Raw genomic sequence first — 20,702 nt, forward strand, 5'->3', positions numbered from 1 at the left:
AATATACATCAACAACAAGCATATCTCTAGGGTGCTCAAATAGGATGATGTGCTGGAGTTCCTGTACTTGCAGATCATCTTAGACAAAATCCTGTATCATATCCTAGAAAGTTATAGGTCATTCTTTGTGTCCCAAAAAGCTCACAATGCATACCTGGACCTACAGGAGACACTCACCATCCAACCATTCCATTTATGGGAGACTTTAATTATCCCTCTATAGACCTGGAATCCTGCATGGCCTCAAATCTACAGGCAAAGAGATTCCTGGACTTTGTGAATACAAACACCCTTGACCAAGTAGTGAATAGATCCACTAGAGGCTCCAACATACTGGACCTCGTGCTCACAATTATGAGTGAATGCTGCATCCCTCCAATGTCTCATCCTCCCCAGTAAGGTCTGACCATAAAATTGTTTCCTTCTAAATCAAAATCAACTCCATAATCTCATTAAAACCAGTAATAGGAAGTATTCCAAGGCAAATTACCTGTTATTAAGTGACGGTCTGTCAAAATTCAATGCCCCTCCACACCCCCAGAACACATCAGCCTATGCTGAATTGCTCTCAGAAACTCTGTACAGCTATGTCAATAGCTGCATAGAGGCTGCTGTACCTATCAGAAGTAAGCCCAGAACTAGCCCCAGAAACAGACCACCCTGGTGGTATCCCAAATTAAACAGAATATACAACAAAAGGAAAAATATTACGTCAAAAGTTAAAAACTATCTCAAAGTAAACAGGCAACTAAGAGGGCTAATCAGGTCAGGCAATGCCAACTTTGAGGTTAAGATATCCTTCCAGATGAAAGATAACCATAGGGCCTTCTACAGCTATGTCAGAAACCTCAACAGCAGCACATAGCAATGTGCTGAACTGGTGGTTAATGGTTCCATATTCACTGAGCCTGACAATATATCAAACCTGTTAGTGGACAAATTCACTTCCAACTTTATCCTCCTCTCACCCCCAGTAATACCGTTAAACATAACCCCTCCAACTATAACTAGGGAGCATGTTCTGGCTGCACTCACTAAAGCCAAGAACATGGCCTAAATGAGCCCTGATAACATCCCAGAATGTCACCTGAATAGTCTAAAATACAATTATTTGGGATACCTGGAGTAATTATCTAACCATAGTCTTCAAACAGGCTGTTATCCCCTTCATAAGGGAATGTCTTCAACAGATCCAGGAAACTAGAGACCCATTAGCCTGACTAGTCTTATTTGCAAAGCTGTGGAAAGAATTACCATGAAAATTATCAACAAGGACATAAGAGACCGCCAGACATTGAATCCCTCCCAGTCTGGGAAGGATGGTCATGCTTACTGAATCTGGTAGATTGTTTGAAAAGGTCACTAAGGCAATGGATGATATGAAAACTATGCATACTCCCTACCTATATCTGGCTAAGGCATTTGATACAACACCCTACTCTGGCATTATCAACAAACTTACAAAACTGGACATAAACCCCATTATAACATGCTGGATAGCTAGCTGGCTCACTGATAGGATTCATAGGTGAGGCCACGTCCACAAAGACGTCAGTCACCAATGGAGTCCCCCAGGTCTCTGTGCTAGGCCTACTCCTCTTTGGCATCTACTTCTTGGATGCCAAAGCCAATGTCAAAGGCCTCTGGCTAACCAGGTTTGCAGATGATTGCAAACTGGGAGCAGTCACTGAATCCCCCCTAAGACGAGAACACCCTTCAGGAAGATGTAACACAGACAAATGCTTGGTGCCAAAACCATGGCTTAAAACTCAATATCAAGAAATGCATTTTAGTACCTTTTAGGAAGTCTGCCATCTGAGGTAATTACATCATCAATAAAACATCCTTAAACATTGATTCAGTAGTCAGGGATCTGGGAACTCATTTAGATAGTAATTTAGCTTTCAACCAACATGTCCAAGTTAGTAAGAAAATTCTACTATGTTACTCAACTTATAAGCAAGGGCTTGGCATTTAGATCCCAACAGGTTATCAAAGCACTGTACTCGGCCCTCATCAGGCCCATCATAGTGTATAATGCCTCCTTTGGTATGTTTCTGACCAGTCACATGCAGCAACTAGAACATCCACAAAGGTTCCTTACAAAAAGAAAACAGTGAGTAAACACAATGTCCTACACTGATCACCTCAAAGCTCTGCCTCTTTACTTGGTATCATACAGACTTCGTAGAGGTGATCTTTACCTGGCGTACAGTGGATATAAAAAGTGTACAAACTCCTGTTAAAATGCCAGGTTTTTGTGATATAAAAAATGAGACCACAATAAATCATTTCAAAACTTTTGCCACCTTTAATGTGATCTATCCTGTACAATTCAATTAAAAACAAAAAATCTGTTAGGGGAAAAATATAAAAAATAAAAACATACAATAAGTTCATTGCAGACGTGTGCACACCCTTAAACTAATAATTTGTTGAAGCACCTTTTGATTTAATTACAACATTCAGTCTTCTTGGATAGGAGTCTATCAGTATGGCACATCTTGACTTGACAATATTTGCCCACTCTTCCTTGCAAAAGCGCTCCAAATCTGCCAGATTATGAGGGCATCTCTTGTGCACAGCCCTCTTCAGGTCATCCCACAGATTTTCTATTGGATTTAGGTCTGGGCTCTGGCTGGGCCATTCCAAAACTTTAATTTTCTTCTGGTGAAGCCATTCTTTTGTTGATTTGGATGTACGCTTGGGGTCATTGTAGTGTTGAAAGGTGAAATTCCTCTTCATCTTCATCTTTCTAGTAGACGCCTGAAGGTTTTCGGCCAAAAGTGACTAGAAAAACTATTCATAATTCCTTCCACCTTAACTAAAGCCTCAGTTCCAGCTGAAAAGCAACCCCAAAGCATGATACTGTCACCCCCATGCTTCACCGCGGGGATGGTGCTTTTGGTGATGCAAAGTGTTGTTTTTGCGTCAAACGTACCTTTTGGAATTGTGGCCAAAAAGTTCAACCTTGGTCTCATCAGACCATAACACATTTTCTCACATGCTTTTGGGAGACGTGTTGTGTTGTTTTGCAAATTTTAGCCAGCCCTGGATGTTTTTCTGTGTAAGAAAAGGCTTTTGTCTTGCAACCCTACCCCATAGCCCAGACATATGGAGAATATAGGAGATTGTTGTCACATGTAGTACACAACCAGTACTTGTCAGAAATTCCTGCAGCTCCTTCAGTGTTCCTGTAGGTCTCTTGGCAGCCTCCCTGACCAGTTTTCATCTTATCTTTTCATCAATTTTGGAGGGACATCCAGTTCTTTGCAACGTCACTGTTGTCCCATATTTTCTCCACTTTTTGACGACTGTCTTCACTGTGTTCCATGGTATATCCAACACTGTGGAAATGTTTTTGCCCTGACTGATACCTTTCAACAATGAGATCTCTTTGATGCTTTGTAAGTGCTCTGCGAACCGTGGCTTTTCCTGTAGCAGGCAACTGAGTAAACATCAGGAAAATCCCACTAGGACAGCTGAATTTTATTTGGGGTTAATCAGAGTCTCTTTAATTGATGGCAGGTGTGTACCCAAGAAGACTGAATGCTGTAATTAAATCAAAATGTGTTTCAACAAAGTATTACTTTATGGGTGTGCACACTTTTGCAACCAGCTTATTGAACATTTTTTGTTTTTTATATATTTTTTCCCTAACAGATTTGTTTGTTTTTCAATTGAACTGTACAGCTTATAGGTCACATTAAAGGTGGGAAAAGTTTTGATATTATTTATTGTGGTCTTATTTTATATATCACAAAAATCTTACATTTTAACAGGGGTGTGTATACTTTGTATATCCATTGTACAAGGCATTCCTGGACCCTGTTTTGATGAATCTTTTGCAAATCTGAAAAACAAACAGCATCAGGTCTACTAGATTAAAAGACTTAAATGTTGTTTGCAACATAAATAGGGAATGTTGGAAACACAGATATGTTTCTGAAAGAATTCCCATTCTCTAGAACAGGCTCCCCCATCCACGTGAAGCAGAGTTCCTCCCTATTTAAGTGCAACTTGGCCCAATGGATGGGTAATCGGAAATTCTCCCCTGGTCTGGCTCCTATGTCTCCAAATGAAAGAAGCAGTCAGTAGATCACCCCCTACAAATCAAATATAAATCAAATTTGTGGGTCACGTTTATGTTACATGGCTAGGCTTTTAAGGGTTCTTGTGGTCGTTAGCCTAGTATACACCAATGAACCTATGAACAAAACTGAGATTCTCAAGAAGCCTTGTAGGTCTGTTATGCAAAACCCCTTCCAAAAGCATTTTGACATTAGAATACAATGAAAGAGGGGGATCCATGGAAAGACGTGCCGAAATGGCCAATAAATGAACACTGATGGAGGAGTAAGAAAGGCCAAAGGAAAGTAACACACAAATATTGTAAAAACAGAGAAATACTAGCTCTGAAAGGGTGGAGGTTATGTTGGTGGCACCAACTAGAAATCCTTGTCCATTTGCTAATATATGATTTTCTAGTAGTAGGTTTTCTTGCCTCCATTAGTACCTGCTTCATGTCCTCAGTAAAAGGTGCCTAAAGGGAATTAAGACCCTATCATCCAGGCAGTCAGTTTGATGTTGATTGGGGTCGGGGGGTATCAAACACCCCTATTCTTGTGAGAAGAAACTGATTCTGTGATGAACCGTGTGGTAATTGCCCTTGGCCATTTCCAAAAGAAGGGAGAACCACTGTTGCCTCGACCAGGAGTAAGTCACCACAGTGTCCTTGGGAGATTCCTTCCAAATTTTCAGAAGTACCCTGGATATCAATGGAATGGGTGGAAAAGCATACAGGAACATTTCTGTCCAAAGAAAGGAAAAGTCACCTGTCTTCCAGGCCTTCTTGCAAGGAGTCTTTGAACAGAATTTTGCCAGCTAATTGTTCAGACAGGAGGCAAACAAGTCAATTTGAGGAACTCCCCACAGATGGATCAACTCTTGGAAGATCTCTGATCTCGTTTCCATTCGTGAGAGTCTGCCTTTGTCCTGCTCAGCTTGTCTACTACACAGTTTTGTTCTGATGGGATGTAGGATGCTTTTAGAGTGAGACTGTGCGGTGGAGCTATATCCCAAGCTAATATAACTAGTCTGCAAAGGAGAAATATATTTTTTATCTTTCCAATTATTGCAGTTACATAAAAGAAGGCAATATTTTTGACATCAATAATATCGAAATTAGAATCAATCAGAAATACAATTGTAACTCAGAGAAAGTGATTTACTGTGCCATGTGTACCACCTGTTCTTGCTTTTACATAGGCAAGACTGATAAAAAGTTTAAAAAATCACATATACGAACACCTATATGACATAAGGAATAAAAAAGAAACTACTTCTCTTAGAAAAGATGTTTTGGAGTACAATTACCATAAGTTCCAATTTTTTATTATAGATAATATCAGTACCAACATGAGAGGTGGTGCATGGTCACTATTACTTGAGAAAAGAGAATTACACTGGCAATTACATTTGAATGCTGGGAACTGGCCAGGCCTGAATGAGCATATTTCCATTAGCCCAATTTTAAAACTGAAGGCATTGGAAAGATAAAAAATATATTTCTCCATTATGTATTTTAACATTTTAAATAATTCAAATGTTCAGTATTTATTATGTTAATGTGTATTTATTTCTCTTAACATTTTCTACTATATCTAGTTTTTAGTATTTAATTACACATATACTGTTTTAACATATTCGACATATTTAAATATTTATTGTACATTTTCATTTTATGAAGCAGTGCTTATATATAGTGTATTTTTTAGGGTGGTGTGTTCCATGAACTTTTTCAGTTTGTATATTGTATCTGCTTTTTAAATTCAGTGACTGTAAATATTGTGCTTTTAATGACATAACTGATGAGTTCATAACTGTGTGGAACTTCCTGTTTGTTAGGGGTGGGAGATTGGCATAATGGTTAAAGTGTTTACCTTACAGATACAAGGGGCAGGGTTTGATTCACACATGGGGTAATTGGCTAGGCTTAAAATGGCCCACAAAGGCAGTTAGCCTAGTACTAATCTATGAATCTATAAAAAAGTAACTGTGGTGTAAATTGTTGGATGAAGTCTAGATCTTTCTGGACGAAAGCACTCATCCTTGGATTTTTATGTTCTGAAGTTAATAAAGTGGATTCTGCATTCTACAGCTGTGTGGTGATTTGCAGCCTGCATTACTTTGAGTGGATTCAATCCAGCTACTTCTTCTGGCTTTTGTGTTTATCTGCTTCAGTTTGTACTTTGTGACTTTTTTTAGTCTGCAAAGGGGGTAAAACCTGGTCCCCTCTTTCTTTTTGATGTAACTCATGACTGCAGTATTGTCTGTAACAACCTGAAGAGGTCCAGTGGACAAAAGATGATTCAGAGTGTTGAATGCCTTGATCAGAGCAAGCATCTCTTTTATATTTATGTACTTATATCTGTCCTTAGTGTCCTGTACACCCTGCACTTTTATCCCTCCTGAAATTGCTCCCCAAACAAAAGTCCGGAGACATTTGTTGTGCTGACTGACTGCTTTGTAGTGGGGGGGGGGCTAGATCTGCTGTCTTCACTAAGTGATTTCTCTTCTACTAAACCCCACAACTGAGATTTGAAAAGATAATAGGTGTTTGTGCTGGAACCAAGGAGACTTCAGATACCACTGTAGCTTTCTCATGAGGAGTCTTGTGAAGGGCATCATGAGAACCATAGTTGCCAAGAGACCCAAAATTCTGAGGTATTCCCTTGCAGTGACTGAAGTCTGACAGGAAAACCCTAGAAATAGATCTAGATATAGATTTATGTTTTCCTGTGAAAGAAAATATCTTTGAACTGAGGTGCTTAACAGGCACCCCATAAACACAATTATGTGTGATGGAGTCAAAAAAGGCTTTTCAATGTTTTCCTGGATTCCCATCTTGTGTAAGAGATCTTTCATCCAAGTGAGAGGTTCCCAATACTTTGAAAATAAAAACACAGTGCAAAGATAAGCAAGTCATCTAGGTATGGAAAATGTGGACACCCTGTAGCATGCCATGAGCTATAACTGGAGCTAGACACTTTGTGAACACTCTTCGTGCAGTGCATAGTCCAAAAGGCAAGGCAGAGAACTGATAATGTGATCTAGATATACAAAATCTTAAAAAAAGAATGAACTCTAGATGAATAGGAATATGGTGATAAAGCATCTTTTAAATCCAGTGTTACTAAAAAACTTAAATGAAGAAGGAGAAATGGGTTGTGAAGTGACAGCATTTTTTATTTGGGCACTATCACAAATTAGTTTAGGAAAGAAAGATCTACAACTGGTCTCCAAGCATTTTCTTTCTTTGGAACCAAGAACATTCTGGAATAAAAAAACATTTTCCCAAACTGGGAAGGAGAAACTGGCTCTATCATTCCCTGAGACAACATATGTTGAAAGACATGGGTATGGGGGTAGAAGAATCTGGTCTGGTAGATAAGGAATCACCCATCTGGAAAGCAGAAATTTCTTCCCACTGCCCTTTGTAACCTTGAACCTCAGAACCAATTTGTTTAAGCTGTTTCCAAGGAGGAAAGTGGAGATTAAAACTTTCTGGGATGGAAAAGGGATTGCCAGTGTGTGAGGGGGAGGGGGTCAAGATCCCTTAAATACTCGTTTTGACTTGCTAGACTGTCCATCAATTTTAGGGGGGGGGTCCAGTATTCCTTTTGAAATCCTCATGCCATTTCTTCTTAAATGTCTATTTACCAGTAATTTGCTGGGACTGTTCACTTTTTTTTTTCTTGCTAAAATTGGATGAGGGGTTAGAGAATCCCTTAGAAAATATAAAAAAAGGCTGACAAATCTTGCTGATTCCCTGTCTCACTGTAGCCCCTTATTACACTTTTTGATAATCTCTGCAGCAGAGTGACCCAAAACTTAATCTCTGTCCAAAGGAAAATTTAAAATTTCATTTTTCACATCATCTGAAAAGTTCTAAAAACAGCCAGGCAATTCTCCTCAAAACAGTACCAGTGGCTATAGCCTTGAAAGAAGAATCAACAGTCACACACACACACACACACTTTAAACGAGCTGTGACCTGCACAACTGAAGAAATGAAACCATTTACAACAGATTTTCCTCACAAGAACAAACTCCAAACCTTCCTCATACTTTCCCAATCAATCAGAATAAACGTACATATGAGCATGACAATTCAAAATTTTGAAAATCAAAGTTGCAAAAGCATACACCGTTTCCTCATACTTATCTGTTATTTTCCCATTCTTATCAGAAATTGTAGGATTGGAATTAACTAAATGTTTAACAGCAGTAGGATTAACTAAAGCTATAGGTGCTGGGTCAGGTTTGGGTTAAAAGTATTAAAACTTAAAACCTGGGGGATTTTGTACAATCTATCTGCCTTTTTTAGGGGTAGTAGGCTGACTATCAGGAAACTTGTAAGCATTAGCATACACATCCTCCAAAGCTGGAAGCACTGGAGGAATGGGTGAAGGTTCTAGAAATTCCATCTGTAATAGCTCACAGTATTTTCAGAGGGACTGAGAAACCTGTGTTCTCCCACTAAAACACTGGGATATTCTGGAAATGCTCTCAGAGAAAGGGAAAGCTCCATAGAGACAATCAGAAACTGAGTTCTCCTCTGAGTCTGAATCAGAAATCTGATGAGAAAAAAAACAGTAGCTGTCCTTTCAACTTCCTGCCCAGATTCAGAATCTTGAATCACGTCAGGAAAAAGAGGTCTTTCTTTAATGACAGACCACCTTATAAGAAAGATCAATAGCGTGAATTAGAGTGGACTACTTCTGTCTGGAGAAATATGAGGACAACTAGATGCATATTTGTTTTCTGTTTCTTTTAGACAGGAAAAATGGGGCCAACAAGAGTAGCTCTCCCTTGTCCACTGAGGGACCCTAACTGCTGCAGAGGACATGGCTATCTCCTGATCCATAGTGACTGTAGCTGTTGCACTAAATTTATTTTATTTATTTATTTTTTTATTTTACATTTGTTGACCAGGCTAGTCTAGCTGGATACATGTCCATTTTCAGTAGAGGCCCGGGGAGATAAGCTCCAACAGTCATTACAAGTTTAAATAGAGAAAAGGTAATACAAGATTAAAATTTATAAACAGAGCTAGTTAATACACAAATACACAAATATGATAGGAGCAAAAACAAAAAGTATAATCATATGATGTTTTAAAATAAAAATAAAAATACAAAAAAAGGTTGTTTTTTTTTTTTTTTGTTATTTTGGATTACAAAAGTCATTCAGTGTATATGTGATAGCATATATCTGCATAGATGTTATGTACAGGGAGAGCTATCAGGATATAAGGAGAAGAGAAAGAACAAATCATGTAAGAAGAAAGGAGAGAGACATACCTCTCAACCTCTTAGAGTAAGTAATCTGGACAAAGCCATAAAAAAGTGGTACAAATAGGGACAATTTTGAAATATTGATCGTACCAGCTTATAAAGTTGATAGAATAACAGGTTTTGCATTATCATGAACTTTCTGAAGTGTATGAAGTCTAACACTCAAATGTCTGTCATTATTTTCTGACTTCAATCTTTAATAATTTGTCACTAATTTGCCAGACAGCCACAATATTATGAAAAAACAGACCAAACATATAAGGCAAAAATCTGGACATTCTGCGGAAATCTGTACAGTTGAGAGGTATGGAGAGAGAGGAAGAAGGAAAGTTAATCTGGGTTGGTGCAGGAACAAAGCCAGTGTTTATTAAGATGCATATAAATGGATCCAGGGTAAAAGATGAGTTGTCTGAAGAACCAGCTTTGGCCACAGCAGAGTCATCCATCTGTGGATGAGGCAAACTGCTAGCCTGCTGTGGTGGCAAGGGCTGTTTGTTTAACTTTTTCTTTTTGTGGTTGGAAGAATGACTGACCATGGGACCAGTCATTTGTTGCATGGTTAAGACATGCTGTAGGCGGATTGGACACTGTAAATTGGCCCTAGGAATGAGTGTGTGCATGTGTTTGCCTTCTGTGGAAGGTTGGGTGCCGGGCTGGCAACTCGACACCATAAAACTCCACTGCCAATCATGAGCAGACAGGTGATCCTCTGTGGCGCCCCCTAACCGGGAAAAATCAGAAAGAAGAAGTTAAGATGGAAATGGCTTCTCTTTACTTAGGAAAACAAGCAGTGTCAGCCAATAAAAAATTATTAAAGGTCACTTTTTCCCAAAAAACACAGTAAAAAAAAGCACTTCAATACACTTTGCCAATTTCTCAACAGAAAAATGATTTTAACTACTTTAAATTACTTTTAAATTGACAGGAAAAAAGTGCGCTCCTGTTTAAAAGTACAGTTAAGTCTCATGACAGTCATTAAAACACATACTACTAGATGAAAAATAACTTTACTTAGAAGAAAGGTACATTTGAACAATAAATTTTTATGTGGAAGGGTTTTTACTAAAGGGCACTTATCTGCCCAGCAAAGAAACAGCACTAGCTAACTGTGATCATTCTTTTCCGCAGCTGGGAAGCTCTGAAGGGCTTGATTATCAAACCTGTTTTTTAAGGCAGCTCAAGTTGCCTAATGATTTGAGTGTGTGAAAGGTGTCCTGAAGCTTTGGAAGCTGGCTGACTGTTATATCCTTGGCAGGATATAACCCATATTGCTAAGGCTACTGCAGCAGTGAGCTATATGATGAACATACTGATAAGACAGTTACCGCCAAAATAATCTGTTGTAACCAAAAAGGACCGTTTCCAGTTCACCTCCCCATATAATAATTAAATAAAGGAGCAAACAAACAAAAAATAAATAAAAGCTGTGACAACTACACAATTACTTAGATACTTTACAAACTACACAGAACAACAACATTCAGGCCAATAAAAAGGCTGAAACACACATATCTGCAGCTAGTTGGGTTTAGCTTTGTTGGCCTGAATGTAACCATAAAGACATTCAAAAGCCATGTAGCTGAAACACTTGATGTCCTGAAGGGGTAATTTGCATATATCCCAAGGGCCTCCACTACAGGAGGTTTAAAGTATCACACAGTGAAAACTCTAGCTTGTCTGATTTTTCTTTCATTTTTTACTAAATGGCTTTTCTGTGTGTCCTTTTTATCCTTTGTTTTTTATATATAAATAGCTATAGAAATACATATACAGGGCAGTGACATGTACAACAGTGCATCAAACACTTGCTATGAGAACTACAGTTTGTCACAGTATGTATTGTCCATGCATGATTGTAAACACATGAATTGTCACACATTTAGGATATATATGTTGTCCATGTCTGGTATGACAGATGTTGATTTCTCACACATGCCGTAATGTTATCACCAAGGTCATAAGACACAAACAAATGGGAAAAGGCAGGTTTCTTTCAGTTTTCTTTACTTATCATAGCTGTTACTGATATTCTGGTCCACTTCCTTGCATCTTCTCATCCTCTGTGATTTCCATGTATTTGATGCCCCCAGTGTAATCCACACTAGGAGGGTCTCTTTAGGAGGAAGCCCATCGTTTCATTAGGAGAGCAAGCCATCATATTCCAAGGAGTGGGACAGGGCCAGGCCAGGGATTGTCAATTACAATACACTTGTGGGGCTTTTCTGCTTAAGCCCTGACTCCCACAGCATGCTGGTTGATATCACTAAGTGGGATGCCCAAGATGCATTGTATGGAGGGTTCTCCCAAATCTGGGCAACATGCTTCCCCGTTAACCTATGTAGGACTGCAACTGGTACTGCTTCAGTCACTGAATCTCTGCCACCTCAACAAGTAGTCATGAACCTTAGTATATGAGAGAGGTAAAAAAGTATATGCATTGTCATTCCTCTATTCACCATCACCGGATCCTCCCCTGAAATGACCACTGTTCGAACCGGGGTTATAGTCATGACTTTATCTCATTCCTGCATGCCATGGAGTACTTTGTGTTTTTTTAAGTCTTCCCTTTTCTTCAGGTCTGTGCAGCCTCAGAGGTAGTATATTTAAAGTTCAGGAGTGTGGAGCTGAACACCCACTGCTGTACAATTTACTGCATTACAGTGTTTCACTGTAGTTCACTTATGATTTGTTTGTTGTAATGCTCAATCTCTTGATCATGGGAGATGCAATGTTTTGTTACAGATCACTTGCTGTAAATTAGTTGGCTGAATTATTAATTTATGAATATCTATGCAGATACCATCAGTGGCTAAATATGCATTGTAAGGCATACAGAAGATAAAACAACTTAATTTAACAAAAGGTGGTGATGGGGAAGGTGGGATGCAAAAGCTGGTAAAGGATAAAGAGGGAGAGAGGTGTAATGTCAAGAAAATGTTTTTTTACTTACATGATGTTATTCTATACTGATTTGAATACTGGGGGGATATCAAAATCATCCCCCTAAAAAAATGATTTATGTTCACTACCTTCATAATATTTTGGGACATGAGAACAAACATTTATTTCAAATCTTCTTGAAGAGTCTAGGTAACATGCCACCATGTTCTCACCTCATTTGCCTGACAAGTCAAAAGATTCACTGATTAAGGAATAAAATAACACAGATTTGTTTTGAAAATACTTAGTTTATATGATGCTACAGATTACAAAAAATTAAATAAAAATGTTAGCATTTTCGCTCCAACAGCATAACAGGCCCAGTGATATAAAGTCTTATAAACACAACAATAATGCAAAAGATAAACAAACATATTTTATAGAATGGAGTATATTGCTTGTGACAGTGTATGCCACAAAGAAAACTTTATCACAAATAAATGCCTTGTATATGTTTCTGAAGCCTTCCTTCTGGCACTGTACTTAAAAGTAAATCAAACATGGATTGCTGTGTGATTGTTGCTATAAAACTTTAAAGTGTCAATACAAAATGCCTCTGCAATGAAACTAGTGTATGTGTCAGAATGCAAAAAAAAGAAGTTATGTCCTTACCATAACGTTCCATGTGGAGTGTTCATCTCGCCTTTATTCTCACAAATGGGTGTCGGAGCCGATCCTCGGCTCCGAGTCGGCCGCTTAGCAAAGCTCTGCATCTAGGAGAAGCTCGAGACCAACCTACGTCCCACAATTCCCTCTGCCTCTACCTCAGATCTAGTTTGCAAAACAAGACCAGATCCAGCAATAACAAAGGTAATCAAGCATAAAAAGGGATACATAAGTATACATAAGGAGCAGTAACTAGCTCAAGCCAGTAGGAACAACAGAGAGATCACTAGTGGGAGACAAACAGACCAGACTTCTAAATCCTTACGTTCTTCCAGACCTGAGGGTGGGAGGGTGGGGATGTAAGAACAAAGGCGAGATGAACACTCCACATGGAACATTATGGTAAGGACATAACTTCTTTATGTGAGAGTGTTCAATCTCACCGTTTGTTCTTACAAATGGGTAGCGTCCCTAGCTCTGTTACCCTGAGTGACTCACGGAAGAACGTTCCTGAGCACAGTGGAACCAAAAGATGCTCTATCCCTGGAAGTCCTATCAACTTTATAATGAGTGATGAATGTATGCGGTTTAGACCAAGTGGCGGCTGCACAAATAGTGTCCAATGGCAGACGAGCCGCATGAGCCAGAGATGTGGAAACTGACCTAGTAGAATGTCTCTTTGGTTTGGTGGGCAAAATCTGGTTTGAAGCAGAATACACAAAGGTTATACAATCAGTTAGCCATTTGGAAAGTGTGCGCTTCGTCACTGCCATGCCCATTTTGTTGTCCGCAAAGGCTATAAAGAGTTGGTCCGCTTTCCTATGGTCCTTAGTTCTATCCAGGTAGAATCTGATTTGTCTATGAACATCCAATTTGTGTAACATATATTCCAGCTTGTTGGAGTGGTTCTTGAAAAACATAGGAAGCTCAATGGACTGATTAATGTTGGCAACCGAACAAACCTTAGGGAGAAAGGAAGGGTTGGTGCGTAATGATACCCTGTCAGGGTGAAAAATTAAATATGGCTGTTTGATGGAAAGTGCCTGAAGTTCTGATACTCGTCTGGCTGAAGTGATAGCTACTAGGAAAAGAGTCTTCCAAGACAAGAACTTTAAGGAACAGGAAGAAGCTGGTTCAAAGGGTGGTAAAATTAACTGGGATAAGAGTAAATTTAGATTCCAAGGAGCTGTAGGTAACCTAACTGTTGGTCTGAGATGAAAGGACCCTTTCATGAAGGCTTTACAAAGCCTATGAGCCATAATGGGAGCTCTGTTTTCTCCTATGTGAAAGTTGGAAATAGCGGCCAACTGAACTTTTAAAGTGGCAGTAGAGGCTCCTTGGTGAAACAGAATGGACAGGAATTCCAAAATCTTGTTTAGGGGGGCTACTAAAGGATCCAAATGCTGTGTAGTCGCCCAGTGGACAAAACGTTTCCACTTACTGGTATAGATTTTAGTAGTGGAAGCCTTATGGGAGGCGACCAGAATGTTCTGGACCGCCGGAGAGAGAAGATCAGACCTGGCTAAGTAGGGAAGCGGAGCAGCCAGGCTGCTAACTTGAGGGATAGGAGCGACGGGTGAGGAGCTCCTGACGAATGAGTCAGCAGATCTGGCACTGGGTCCAGAATCCAGGGCTCCTGCATTTGGTGGGCTTGAAGAAAGGGGAACCAAATCTCTCGAGGCCAGAATGGGGCAATGAGAATTATAGTCCTCTCCTGGTCCTTGGCTTTCTGAAGAAATTTCAGGATCAGTGGTATAGGAGGGAAAGCGTACAGGAGACCCGGGGGTCAATCGTGAATCAGAGCATCCCTGGGGACATCCCCTGGAGGGGGTAAAAGGGCAAAGTAGCTTCTGCATTTGGTGTTCATTGGAGACGCAAACAGATCACAGCAAGGCTGGCCCCATTTGCGGAAAATCCTTTCCGCCACTTTCTGATTGAGGGACCACTCATGAGGTAACAGGATTGCTCTGCTCAACCTGTCCGCTATGATGTTGGATAACCCCGGGATGTGCGTTGCTATTAGAAAGTGACCCGTGGACTCTGCCCATTGCCAAATTCTCATGGCCTCTCTGCACAACTGGTAAGACCTGGTTCCTCCCTGTTTGTTTATGTACCAGACTACGGACATGTTGTCTGTCTGTATTGCAATAGTCCCTAGAGGTAGAAGGGGGGAGAAGTGTTGCAACGCTAGAAACACTGCCCTCATCTCTAGAACATTTATGTGCAGGTTGTACTCTAAGCTGGACCATTCGCCTTGGACTGTCTTTCCCTGAAAGATGCCCCCCCACCCTATCAGGGAAGCGTCCGTGGTCACCGTGGCCGTTGGGTTGGGTAACACAAACTGTCGGCCGCTGATGAGGTTGTGATCCTGTAACCACCAAGACAGGTGTGCTTTGCAGGAATCTGTTATGTGAATCTCGTGTGTCAGCGGTAACTGCTGGAACGACCACTGTGTGAACAGCAGCCATTGGAGAATTCTCATCTGTAGCCTCCCCATGGGAACTGCAATGAGGGAAGCTGACATGAGCCCTAAGACTTTCAGGACTAGTTTGGCTGGGGATTTCTTGGATAATAGTAGGAGAGATACATGTTGTTGTAGGGAAGCTATTCTTGTGGAGGGTAGCTTTACTAGCAAAGAACGGGTATCTAGATCTGCGCCTATAAATAAAATATGCTGTGAGGGCTGTAACGCAGATTTTTTGAAATTTATCGAAATCCCTAACAGAGCACAAAGGCTGATTGTGTAATCCCTGGCCTGTATCAGTTGACGCTCGGTGGTGGCAGTAAGGAGCCAGTCATCCAGATATGGAAACACCCGGAATACTAGGCGTCTCAAGTGAGACGCTACCACTGCCATGCATTTGGTGAAAACCCTGGGGGCTGAGGTTAGACCAAAGGGCAGGGCCCGAATCTGAAAGTGGCTGGCTCCCAGCCGGAAGCGCAGGTGATCTCTGGACACTCTGGCCATTTTGATGTGGTAGTAGGCGTCACTGAGATCTATTGAGCACATCCAGTCGTCCTTCTGTAAAAACGGAAGGATCGATTGAAGCGTGACCATCCGGAACTTTTCCTTCTTCACAAATGTATTGAGAGTGCTTAGGTCCAGAACTGGCCTCCAGTCCCCTGTCTTTTTTGGAACTAAAAAGAACCTTGAGTAAGTTCCGGATCCTCTTTGGTCCACCGGGACTGGTTGGATGACTCTTTTTTCTAGCAGCTTTGAGATTTCTATAGCTGCAGATTTTCGCAGATGGGGTGGTACATCTGGGAATCTTTTTCTTTGTGGTAATGGGGGGAATACAAAGGGAATTTTGTAACCTCTGGTAATAATGCTTTTTACCCATTTGTCTGAAGTAAGGCTTTGCCAGGCCTGAGGGTATAAAGCTAAGCAGCCCCCGACTGCCTCCAGAGCAGGACAGTCGGGCCTCCTCTCAGGAGTGCTGGAAAGGCTTCCCAGGGATGGTATCCCTGTCACCTTGGTTCTGCGGACCCCCTCTGCCGCCAGGGTGGCGTCTTCCATTTCTGCCCCCTCCTCTGCCTCTGGGGGGGGCATCACCCTGTGTGCCTGGGAAAGAACCCTGGGGTTTATGAAACCACATCTTTCCACCTCATTGCCCTTTGGGGTATGGTCTGGATGGGGTGGAAAAACGGACTCCGACAGCAGACAGAGTCTTTCCTTCCTGCTCACACTGGGTTAGGGTCTCCTTTACTTTGGGGCCAAAAAGAGTGGCACCATCAAAAGGGGCGTTAGTAAAGGAAGACTTGAAGGCTTCCGCAAAGGAGCACAGCCGCATCCAGGATTGTCTACGAAGAGCAATCGCTGAAGCTGCAGCCCTACTCGACCCTTCGGCCGCATACGAGATGAGCCTCATGGACGAGTTCACAATAGATGTAAGGGTATTGAGCTGTGCTGTAACTTTGTCCGAGACAGCAGCATCTGTATTACCCTGGAGGGTATCTCCCAACTCCTTGACTAGATCCCTCTGTAATCACGTGAAATGTGTCAAGTAGTTCAGCGATCGCATGGAAAAAGTCACTGAACTGAAGATGCGCTTCCCATATCTGTCCATGGTCCTAGTGTCTCTGTTAGGAGGATGAACAGACGAGGAAGATTTGGATATCTCCTTTTTAGTGGCTGCGGACACCACCATAGCGTCCACTGGAACTCCCTTAGTAAGGTATGACTTGTCCTGAGGGGCAGTTATGTATTTATTAGGCTTCCTGGGAACTGGCTCCACTGTGTCAGGTGTCTCCCACGCCCTTCAAGCAATTAACTCCATTAACTCGTCGAAGGGCGGAGTAACCCAGGAGGTGGAAGGTCGAGCACCAAATGCCTTCAGCAGAACCGACTCATCCTCAGAAGGGGGTAGGGCTTGCCAATCACCTCTCTGCTTCAGGATCTCCAGGATGTCCGCAAAGGAGACATCCTCTGAGGGTGATTTGGGGACCCTTCCGACTCATCTAAGTCAGTATCCGATGTCAAGGATTCTTGTGGAGAATCTAAGTGCCTCCTCTTGCACAACTATTTCCTCGGGACGTCATCCGGTGGGGTTTCCGGTGAGGCCTCCATGGAAGAAGGGACTCCCTCTGGGAGTGGCTGAGACACTGGTGCTCCATGCTTATGGGTAGTCATGGGTGCAGAAGTAGATAACGGACCTTTAGGGGAGAGAGAAGTTGCTTCCAATGAAGTGGTTGTCTGAGAAGACAATACCTTCCTCATGAGGTCAAAGGCCCCCGGACCCCGGGCCAAGGAGTCCTCCGGTTCCGAAGAACGCGGAAGCATCCCCGACACGGAGGCCAAGGGCATCAACCCCGAGGACGGAGCTGAAGTGATCCGTGTCGAGGCACCGAGAGGGAGAGTCGGCACCGAAAGATCGGTTCGACTCTCGGTCCTGGAGCCAAGGAGAGATCGTCGGCTCCGCGAGTCCGCTATCGGTTCTGACGGAGTCGAAGTCAATGGTGCCGACCGAGGAAGGGACGGTATTGGCACCAAGGGCTCCACTATCATCAGATCAACTTCTCCCGGCTCTGACAGTTGTGTAGGCCCTGGAGGAGGATGAGATGGAGATAAGGGAAGGCCTTTGAGTCTCAACACCAATTGGGAGGAGACTGAAATGAGCTTGGACAGGGCCGTGTTCTCCATTAACTTCTGCACCACACGATCTACGTCGGTGTCGGAGAGAGGCCTGGAAGAATGGGTCGAAGGAACCGAGGACGGTACCGACCTCAAAATAGCAGGAGGTGGAAGCTCCGACACCGGTTCCAAGACTCGAGGCTCGGTCACAGTAAGAAGCTCAACACTCGGCCCCGAAGCCTGTGGAACCGATGAACAAACTTTAAGCAAAGAACTCGGAGCCGATGACGTGGGCTCCGATGTCTTCGACCCCTTCGAGGACTTAGAAGCCTGGTCCGACTTGTCCAGCGCCTCTTGGAAGGCAGGCTTCAAAAGACGTCTATCAATCAGCTTCCTGCGTCTATCTGTCATGACCCTTCCACTAAAGGAATGACAAATGGAGCAGTCTTCTTGTAGATGGAGAGGGCCAAAACAGTAGACACAGGAGCTATGGTTGCCAGTGATAGACATCTTTTGCCCACACTGACACCTCTTGAATCCAGACTTGGATTTTTCAGACATATCCTGTAGAGAAAAACTGTACAAGTACCCAATAACACTTTTGTCAAGAAGTTAGATACAAGTCCACAAACACAGCAATAATAATTGCAAGTATCAATCCTAAATCTAGTAACTAGGAGGGGTAGGCCCTAAGGAAACTAAACTATATATATATAAATTATATATATTAGTGTAGCCAACAAGGAAGATCCAGACACATGCACACACACTAAAGTTAAGTTCCCAAAAAAAATCAGAAGATTTCACAAGAAAATATAACATGAAATTAGCTTATCTTCCCAAAAGTTGGTCAGAGCTCTCAAACTCGATGCGATCGGTTGCAGCGGCAAACTAGATCTGAGGTAGAGGCAGAGGGAATTGTGGGAGGTAGGTTGGTCTCGAGCTTCTCCTAGATGCAGAGCTTTGCTAAGCGGCCGACTCGGAGCCGAGGATCGGCTACGACACCCATTTGTAAGAACAAACGGCGATATTGAACACTCTCACATGTTAACATTATTCTTGCTTGTATACCTGCCAGTTCTTGTTCACTATCTTTATTTTGCATATGTATTGTTACATGTGTTAAAACAGAAAACAATATACCTTTGCAACCCTGTCATACACCTCCATTGCCAGGATCCACCTGCATAAACCTTCAGCAGCAGATGAGGCTTTAACTACTTTAGCAGGATCAAATTCAGGATTAGTAATGTACTCACTACGGATCTTCTGCATTACAGGCACCTGCAGACAACAGTGAAGATATTTGTAATGTTATGTTGATTGCAGTGTAAGTAAATGTTACTAAATGTAAAGTAAAATGACAATGAAACTAAATGTAATACATAATGCAGATTAAACTAAAATTATATGGTATATCGGTAAATAAGAATATAAAATGATTTACTACTTTAATTTATTTATTCAGTACTCTCTCATGCAATTAGTCATTTCACACTACAGCAAGTTCAGATTAGCTTATTTATTCATCTGAGACTATGTGAATTGAGCCTAATGCTTATCATGAACAACCTGCCAACACAACCCACTAATTTTCTTTCTAGTTCACAAGTAGGTAAAGATAGCAGACAAGAAAAGGATACTTGAAAACACAAGAAACACTCTAATGCTGCATTTTTCTCTGCCTTTCTAACCAAAATACATAGGCACGTGAAAGTTAAATGGCAGGAAAGGAGACATGACAGAGTATCAGAATATCAATGGTACTGTTGGCGTAATGTATTACAGAAACCCCCTGCTGCACAGTGGGAAACCCTGCCCAAATACCACACATGGACTTGTGGCATCTCTTACTATGCTGTGCCACAAAGACAAAATAATCAGAATTATAAAACTGTAATTAATACATGTCACTAATTTGGTGGCGTTATCACTGAATATTTTTGGTTTTCTTCCTTATGGAAGGTAAGAGGTTGAGAGCTCTGTTACGTGCTGAACTGACCACGTCCTTCTTCCTTCTCTTGTGTTTATTTAGTGTGCTGATGGTTGTTTCCTGAAAATGTTTTCTTAATAAAGTCAATATCCTCTGCATACAGATCATAACATTAGTGTCATATTTTTGAGGACGTGGATTACCTATCATAGAGACTGCGTCCACTCTCTAATTTAGTTATACCTACATTGTTTGTCCTTTAGGGAGGCTAGAGAGACTGCTAGTAGTATTTAGTAGCACTATTACAAAATATACTGATATTGTCAAGCTCAGTGTGTGCTATAGTTTTCAGTAAGCCTCTTTAGTCTACACTGTGCTACCACTGACCATACCTCTCAAACTCGAAATGCAAAAAACGTGGACAAAGGCAGAAATAAAAGACCAATGGCCCCCCAAAAAAGGTTTTAAATGCTGCTCTTATCTTATTAACTACCAAAGCAGTCCTGCACAGTAAATATTGGCATCATAAAAATGCGGTTCTGCAGGAAATTAGTTGCAATGTTAGCAGGAAATTTAAATTTCTTTCAATCATGCTGTCAACCCCATCTGATGTGAATTCAGAACACCCATACCTCTGCAGTCCTGTCCAGGGGTGTGGTGGGACATATTGTTTTATTTGTATAAGAAAACGGTTAACCTAGTAATGTGTAAATAGAACAAAAAGAAAAAAAAACACAGGTTGCATTAACAACTGAACAAGAAAGGAAAACACCAGTGAATCTTCATACAAGGA

At 41.4% G+C, this 20,702-nt stretch overlaps 1 protein-coding gene across 1 annotated transcript in view; it reads right to left on the reverse strand.

Moving 5' to 3' along the window:
- Window positions 1-20,702, reverse strand: part of DNAH12 (dynein axonemal heavy chain 12) — a 4,520,724-nt gene that overhangs the window by 1,032,179 nt on the left and 3,467,843 nt on the right. Inside the window, exon 49 of the mRNA XM_044078497.1 lies at window positions 19,120-19,260. Coding sequence (XP_043934432.1) covers window positions 19,120-19,260 — 141 coding nt within the window. The remainder of the gene's footprint in view (window positions 1-19,119; window positions 19,261-20,702) is intronic.

The sequence above is a fragment of the Protopterus annectens genome, chromosome 7.part1, assembly GCF_019279795.1.
Source record: "Protopterus annectens isolate FY-2018-M chromosome 7.part1, PAN1.0, whole genome shotgun sequence".
NCBI lineage: Eukaryota > Metazoa > Chordata > Ceratodontiformes > Protopteridae > Protopterus > Protopterus annectens.